The following is an 8321-nucleotide window of genomic DNA, read 5'->3' as shown; positions in this document are numbered from 1 at the left end:
AGTGGCCTCTGTTGGGGGTTATGCCCACGTGCACCCCCACCAGTGTGGACAGGGGCTGGGTCTCCCTAGCCTCACCACAGAGCAGGCTTGTCCAACTTTGATCTTTGCTGACCTGCTAGTTTATTTTGAAGGGATCTCTGTCCTGCCTTAATTTGGGCGGAAAGGGAGCACATGTTTGAGAGCCATTTAATCTATCTGGTCGTGGCCTGGGCCGGTTTTTGCTTTCGTTTTTTGCTTAGATGGGCTTCTGTATACATCAGCAAGATGAATTCTTTGTGATTTGAGTTGCAAATACTGTTCCCTGCTTTGTCTTTTGTTTTCACACTTTGCACGAGGCACTATGTGTCGTTTATGTTGTTTCTCCTTGAAGAGCGCTCTTTATCCACAGAAATGTGTCCTTGTTTTGTTCTAGGTTTGGATTTTGAGTCAAGCCTGAAAGACCTTTCTCATTCCAGACTTCTTCCCGGGTTTGCTTCGGAAACTTCTGCGGTCTCCTTTATTTACATTCAAAGCCGTGATGCTTTTGGGTTGCCCCTGATCAGTGGTGCGAGGTACGCATCCAGGTTTTTGTTTCTTTCCAACGGGCAATTGTATCATTACCTTTATCAAGGAGTAAGATAGGAACTGCTTTGGGCTGCCTCAGACTGGAATTTGTTTTTGACTTTTTATTTATAGCAACACCTGCTCCTCCTTTTCTTTTTTACCTGCCTTGACACTGTTACAAGTCTTTGTGGTCTGGGAGGATAAGGAATGAATGAGTGAGTCAGCCAGGGAGGGAGGAAGACCGAATGAGTCAGCTTTTGCACTCAGAGGAACCCAAAGGGGGAGATAACCGGAATGCAAATAACCAGAATACAAAGTAAACAGTGATCCCACCAGCGTTCTGGAAGCAATCCACTTGCTATCCCCTCCTATTCGAAATGCTTCCTGCTTTCCAGTCCCTCCGCACCTAGAACCCAGAGTCAAACACGGGGTGGGGTCAGTTCCTTTGGTCTGCTGCATTAAGTCACCCGCTTGGAGGTCCCCTTTGGAGGCTAGGAGGTCTGCAGCTCTGCAGCCTGGGCGGGGTGGGGGGTGGGGAGGAGGAATAAGGAAGAGCGAGAGGCAAGGAGTGGGACGGAAGAGGAGGGCAGAAGACAAGGGAGGAGGGGGAAGGGAGGAGGAGGAGAGAATAGGGAGAAAGGAGAAGGGGTGAGTGGTGGAGATAACGGGGAGAGTTAAAAAGGAAGAGAGAAGGGGGAAGAAAGGAAGGGAGGGGAGGTAAGAGAAGAGGCGGGGGAGGGGTTGGGAAGTGGGAGGAGCAAGGAGGGGGAGGGGAGGAGGGGAGCAGGGAGGGAATAAGGAGGGCTTCCACAAGGAAGGGGAGGAGGGAGGAGGGAGAGGGCGTAGGGAAGGGTGAGGGAAAGGAGAAAGAGGGGTTGGGGACGAGGAAGTTGGGGGAAGGAGGAGGGGGAGGGGGAGTGGGAGAACGAGAAGGGGGTTGGGAGGGAGGAGGGGGAGGGAGGAGCAGAAAGCCCCTCCTCCAGCCCCGGCCCCGGAGTTGCGCAACCCGCCCGGACCGGGATTGGTCGTGGGCGAATCAAGAGGCCCCGCCCCCACGGCCCAGCGGCCAATGGCCAGAGGGGGGCGTGGCGGCGCGGCCTGGATCCCAGCGCGCGCCCTGTGCGCCCTCGGAGCCGCCGCCGCGCTCACAGCTCGCAGCTCGCCCCTCGCAGCCCGCGCCGCTGTCGCCGCTGCCACCACCGCCGCCCGCCCTGCGCGCGTCCCCGCCGCGCTCCTTTCCCTGCGGCCGGCCCGGGGAGCGCTCGGTCGCTCCGGGCAGAGTGTCCCTGCTGCGGCCCTGCGGCGATGGCCACCAAGATCGACAAAGAGGCTTGCCGGGCGGCGTACAACCTGGTGCGCGACGACTGCTCGGCCGTCATCTGGTGAGGAACTTTCCATTGCTCTCCAAGCCCCGCTCCCCGGGCTCGCGAGGGGCCTGGTGCACTGAGCCGGCTTCCAAACGGGACGGATTAAGGGTCATGCCGTGCTGTCTCCCGCAGCCTTAACCCAGGACAGCGTGGAAAGCCAGCGCTGGCTTCTCCCTATTCAGAGCATCCTTTAGATTGTCCTGCTGGAGGCTTGGCACCTGGCTGCTACCATCGCTGATGTGTGTATGTGTGTGTTTTTTCTTCTCCCAATCCAAAGGGTGACTTTTAAATATGACGGCTCCACCATCGTCCCCGGCGAGCAGGGAGCACAGTATCAGGACTTCATCCAACAGTGCACAGGTAGGGAAACGCGCCTTCGAGGGGGGTCTGGGGGGGGGGGGAGATTGCTGATCTTTGGGGGAAATTGTCAACGCGGGAAAAAGGAGCTTCTGCGGAGGCCAAGCTGGGAGGAGCCTGGCCACCCCCACCGCGCCTCTGGCGCTGGGGGAACCAGATTTGAGGATTTTAAAGCCTCGTGAAACGTGCTCCCTCTGGACATCCAGAGCAACCAGGGGGGGACTGCCTGGCTCCCTTGCTCCCACAGTACCCTCTCCAGAAGAGTTGGCTCCTTTGGCTCCTCTGCCCCCTGCGGGTCACTGGTTTTCCAAGGGTCAGCTCAGTGTGGTTCCAAACTCGTCTTCCGCCCTCCCCACCTTCACCAGTCAGTGGGCCGAAATAAAAACAATCCTGGAACTTGCAGGAGAAAGAAACTCAGCTATATCCTCCCTTCTCCCGAGATCATTGTCAGTGTTTTGGTTATATGTGTGTTTTTTACTTGTAGGAAATAGAGTCAGATAGGACAGAGTACACGGCATATGATGAGTACAGTTTCATTGATGTGAAATTGTAGAAAAGGCAAATCTGATGCGTGGTGTGAAAAGTCAGAAGAGTGATCTCCTTTTGGGGTAGATAGCCATTGACTTGGGAGGGGCACACGGAAGGCCGCGGGCTTTTGGAAATGTCTCCTCTTTCCGTCTGGGAGGTGATTACACAGGTGCGTACCTAGGTAAGAAATCATTGAGCAAAATACTTCTGATGTGTAAACTTTGTGCACTTCCCTGGGGGTGTGTTAAACCATTGAAAGGAAGGAATGCATGGTGTATATAACCACAGACCCCTCGGTAGAGGCAGAAAGCCCAGCCCCTTTGGGAATGGGACCCATTCCAGGTCTCTGGTCGCTAGCTTTGAAACAGATGTGCAAACAAAGGCAGTGTGGCCTGGAGGTTAGAGCAGGAACTCTGGGCCAGCTCAGCAGAGTGGGTGTGAATCACCGACTGGCCACTTCCTGGCTGTGTGACTGGGGGCAAGTTACTTAACCTCTCGGGGCCCTGGTTTCCTTACCTGTAGTCTCAGGACTGCTGTGAGGGTAACCGAGTCAACGTGTGTAAAATGCTCAGGGCAGTGCCTGTACAAAACTACGCGGCCAACCGTGAAATGAAGAAAACGTACGAAACTGTGCCGCGGGATCACGTGGCCGCGCCTTTCCTTCACTGTTTCCTTAACCAAATGGTATTTTGCCTTTGGTTTAATTGAAAGAGTATTTCTGAAGAGTCTGCTGGGGGCTGGGCGGTCCTAAGGCGTACAGATTGCTTAAAAATTAAACCTAAAATATCAGAGGTGTGAAATGCTGTAACAGCTCACGTTGAATAAGGCACCGAGGGTGTCTCGTGGAGAGCCGCTGGGGCGGGATTTGAACCCAGGCCCCTGACTCAGGATCCCTGCCTCTGTACCGCCACTACCCTTCCTCCGCTGCGGTGGATGCTTTTGCAAGTAGCATCCAAACTCTTGGCTTTCCCCCCAATCTGGTGGACAACCAGGAGATTTAACAATATCTTTTGCCTGGTCGGATCTGAGGCTTTGTCCGACCGGCCAGCTTCCCTCCTCGCTGAATTCAGGAACAGAAGACTAGCAGTTTCTTTCCTCCCTTTGACCATCCATCACTTCCCACCCAACCCCCCTCCCCCACCCCTGCCCCCGCCGCCGCCATCAGACTGGGTCTTGCTTCTGAAGCTATTGTTCGCTCCAGTAAGTAGGAGAAGGCGACCCAGGGACGAAAGTGCATCCTGTCAATGGAAGAGACTCTGAACAGATGCTCGAGGCCATTGGAAGGGCTTGGTGCGGTCAGAGAATACTTCCTTCCTCCCCTGGGGCCTTGCAGGCGTGTTACTCTGACCCTTCCCCCAGTGGCAGGGATGGGAGTGGGGAGTGCCTGGCGGGGGAACTAAAAATGCTTTCCCTGCTGCTTGTTGATCTTATGAATGGGCTGTGGGATCCGAAGGCTCCGTCTGCTTTGGCTGGAAATCTGCCTGCCTTCCCCAGCCATCTGTTGGACAAATGTATAGACGAGTTATGGTTGCTGTGTCTGCACTGGTTCCCCTCGGAAAACCACGGCCGTGTCCTCGTGACCCAGTGACAAAGGACTCAGAACGCACCGGCCGGTAGCTTTCTACACGCGAGTCGCTGCACTTGGCGTGCCTTGTCCCCATGACCGAGATCGTTCCCCTTCCACAGGTGAGTACCCCAAGGCCCAGCGCAGTTAAGTAACTTGCCCGCCATCACGTAGTTAGGACGCGGCAGAGCTGGGACTTGAACCCAGGCAGGCTGGCTCCAAGTCCCATGTTCGTGGCCTCGTCTCTCTAAGGAAGTGGGTTTAGATTTTTTTTTTTTTAAAGTTTCATTTATTTAAGTAATGTCCACACCCCACGTGGGGCTTGAACTCACGACCCCGAGATCAAGGGTTGCTCACCCTTCCGACCGAGCCTGCCAGGTACCCCGGAAGTGGTTTAGATTCTCATTTTCAAGCCAGGAGGCTTCTTTAGTGCTACAGTAGGTTCCAGTTTGTTTGCAGGATACATCACTTATGTGATGCGGGGAGGGCTCTCTGTGGCCCTAATTCCCAGGCAGGTGTCCTGCAAGCCTGAGGGGCCCAGGCCGTGGGGACAGGCTCTCGCTCGGGCCCAGCCTTCCCCTTTCCAAACATCTAACAAGGGGCAAAGGGGACTTAGAAGCCAGAAGCCATCACTTCATCCATCTCTCCCTCCAAAGGTGCTGGGGTGGGGTGGGGGAGGGGCGGTGGGGCGGGGCGTTTCCTCCCGGGCTTTCTCTCCTCCCAGACAGCCCGATTCTGGCATTCTCTCTCCGAACCAGCCCTTCTTTCCCAGCCCCGTGCCCTCTGGCTGCTGCCGTCCTGTCCGCCCAGCTTCTGCCTCTCATCTCTCCTCACCCCCAGGCCTGGCCTCTCCTTGGCTGCGGCTGTTTTCTGGAAGGTTGCTCATCTTCCTGTTTCTGCTGGCAGGGTTTGGAGCCCTCTGTGTTCTGTACTGGCTCTGTTGGTGCTGGATGCACCTGCCCCCCCCCCCCCCCCCCAACTGCTTTACTGCCTCCACTCTTGGCTTTTTGCCCCACACCTCAGTCCACGAGAGATGGTCTGAGAGCTCGCATAGTGGGGTGTGTTTTTTATTTCCACAGCCCGGAGTTAGAAAATCTCTAGAGTCACATCCCAACTGTGTCTCTTGCTCGCTGTGTGGCCTTGGGCAAGGACATCCCCTTCTCTGTGCCTCAGTGTTCTAGTCTGTGAAATGGGCGTCCTGGCGGTGCTCACCTCTGACAGTGACTGGGAGGGTTGGCCGAAAGAACACATTTAAAAGGAGACCGCAGGCCCCCGATGGCACATCGACTATTGGTACTTTTTATGGGGTTTACTCTCGTAGCTCTTACGAGGACGTTGTGTTTTCTGTTCTGAAGCTCCCGGTATGTACCTCAGCGCCGTGCCCAGTGGGCCCAGAGCTCCAGATTAGCCCCAGTAGCCACTCGACCCCAGGGCGGCGCCTTGGACCTTTCGCCTGGGTCTGCGCGCAGTAACGCTCAGTCCATAAGCACCGACTGCGGAAGAGATGGTTGGCACAGCGGTTCAAGGTTTAGGCTGCATCGGGCCGGCCTGGCTTCCAGGTTGGGCCAGTCATGTGACCTGGGGCAGTTGCGTGACCCTCCTTTGCTACAGCGTGGTCATTAGGAGGGTTAAGGAAGCAACTCACCGTGCTGACGATGTCCTAAGCGCTCCTTAAATGTTAGTGACTGTGATTGTCATCTCCTTGGTGGAACTTAATTGGTGTGGCAGGAGCCTGTGTGGTCTGAGAGCACCAGAGAGGTGGGAGGGTCAAGAAGCGATGGGGAGGAAAGGGGTAGCCAGCTGTGCTGGAGGGCGGGGGGTGCCCCCGACAGAGCCTGGGGGAGCCGAGGGGAGCCACTTGCCAGGCCGAGTGGATGTGTGATCTCTCTGATTGCGGCAGAGAGGGCCTGCGGCTCATGGGTACGCGACGATCAGTGGCTCAAGCTGTCTATGAAATCACGTTTTGTTTTTGTACTTGATAAGTAATGTGTGTCCCTGGTGGAATATTGAGAAAGCCAGACTTCCTCCCTTCCTCCCTCCCTCCCTCCCTCCCTCCCTTCCTTCCTCCCTTCCTCCTTCCTTCCTCCTTCCTTCCCTTCATGCCTCCCTCCCTTCCTCCCTCCCTTTCTTCCTTCCACGTATGTGAGTGGCTCTCCTGCAGGGTCCTGTTCTGGGCACTGAGGATAAATATAGAAACAGAGAAGGTCCCTGTCCTCAGAGAGCTCATGTTTTATTGTCATTGCCCAGCCTTTAAAATGGCTACGTAATGTTCTCTCATATAAGTGTAACCTTGTTTAACCAATTCTTTGTTGATGGACCCCAAAGTACTCTGTCGCAAGCCCGTTTTATTTTGGAAAGGATCCAAGCACCTGGGAATGAATCCAGTTTTCTGTGGGTGCATATTTTAGAGCCGATCGGGTTCGAGCCTCGATGGTCAAGCCAGGGTATCTTGCCTGGACTTGTAGCCTTGAGGTGCTGTGTGACCTTGGGCAAGACTCCCGCATTTTGTTTCCCCCTCTGTAAGATGGGGATAATGGCTGCACCGCTTTGTTGTGAGAATACATTGACATGATATATACAAAGCGGCACTTGGTACGGCCTCAGGGCTCAAAACTATGCTTGTTGCTAATGTGGAACCTTCTGGGAAGGTGTCACACATCAATGGATAGGTTGAAATAAACTTGGGGGTCAGTGTCCGCGTGAAGCTTGATTGGGGTCGATGCCCTGTGATGTTGGCTAGATGAGGGTCTGGGTGCAGATGATATTCCCACGATGCTTTGTTGGGCCTGGAGTCTTCAGCTCAAAACCTCACTCACAGGGAAAAGCGGGGTTTGGTATTTTTGTCCATCCTTGGACGTCCCAGCCTTGGGGTGGGGGGCTTTTCAAATTTCAGAGTAATCCCCGCTCTGCCAGTGTAGTTCCGGGGAAGCTGACTTAACTCCGTACCGCCCCACTGGGAAGACGCTGGCCACTCAGAGTAAGCCGCGTCCTCTGTTGGCTGATTGGTTCGGGGTTGGGCCCTCGTGACTCAAGTCGAGCCAATCGGCTGCATCCCTGATACTTTGGACAGAGTTGCTGGGTGAGCCCATTTTGCTCTGGGATTAAGACCTGTTAGCATAGTGAAGGCCTGGAGCCTTCGGGACCCTTGCACCCTGTGGGGACTCGGGAGCAGAGCCAGAGATGGGGAGCGCGTCCTAGAGGGCGTGGCTTAAACTCTCAGGTGCAGCCACGCGCCTGGAGCTCTCTCCTGAGGCCGTTTGCTTCCAGGGGCCAGTTCAATTTCTTTTCCTCAAGCCAACTTGAGTAGGCTCTTTATCATTTCCATCCAAAAGAGCCGAGGCCATAGCCCCCAGGGTAGATGGCTGGGCGGGGCTGAGGGAGGAGAATCCAGGCTGGCCCAGGAATTCAAAAGCTCTCCTATGAGGATTGGGTGAGGTATCCGGGCATTTTTAGCTTGGAGAGGCACCTCAGGGGACTTGAGTGTTGTCCTTGGTGTTTGAGGGACTGCCGTGTGCCATGTGCCCACTTCGCTTCTTCACACCCCAACCCCACGTGGTAGAAGGACCAGACAGTAGGAATTTCAGGGGTAGATTGTAGGTTCACCTAAGGACTGTCCTTGGGTTAGAATGGGCTGTCACTGAAGGTAGTGAGACCCCCATCATGGGAGGTATGTCAGGAGTGGTTGCCTGACCACTTAGCAGAGATGTTTAAGAAAGGGTTTGGAAGGGGCCATCCATGACCATGCACTCTCCTCTTCTGGTCTGTTCTACTCCCAGGAAGAGAAACAGAATGCATTAGTATAGGCCCGGGATGGGGTCAGCCCTACCAGGGGCTGAGAGCGGCAGTCGGGTGGTTTCTAAGGAAAATGGGTGCGTTTGTAGTTAGAGAAAATACTATTTACTCTGACACTTGCCCAAGAACAGTAAGGCAGGCTTTATTCAGGGGGACTGTGTGACAGGTGT

At 55.1% G+C, this 8321-nt stretch overlaps 1 protein-coding gene across 1 annotated transcript in view; it reads left to right on the top strand.

The window, feature by feature from the left end:
- The first annotated feature begins 1158 nt into the window (after positions 1-1158).
- COTL1 (coactosin like F-actin binding protein 1) overlaps positions 1159-8321 on the top strand; it is a 36783-nt gene continuing 29620 nt past the window's right edge. Inside the window, exons 1-2 of the mRNA XM_043599791.1 lie at positions 1159-1925; positions 2188-2270. Of these exons, the coding sequence (XP_043455726.1) occupies positions 1849-1925; positions 2188-2270 (160 nt within the window). The 5' untranslated portion in view covers positions 1159-1848. The remainder of the gene's footprint in view (positions 1926-2187; positions 2271-8321) is intronic.

Source organism: Prionailurus bengalensis, chromosome E2 (genome assembly GCF_016509475.1).
Source record: "Prionailurus bengalensis isolate Pbe53 chromosome E2, Fcat_Pben_1.1_paternal_pri, whole genome shotgun sequence".
NCBI lineage: Eukaryota > Metazoa > Chordata > Mammalia > Carnivora > Felidae > Prionailurus > Prionailurus bengalensis.
This window is presented reverse-complemented; position numbering and strand designations above follow the sequence as displayed.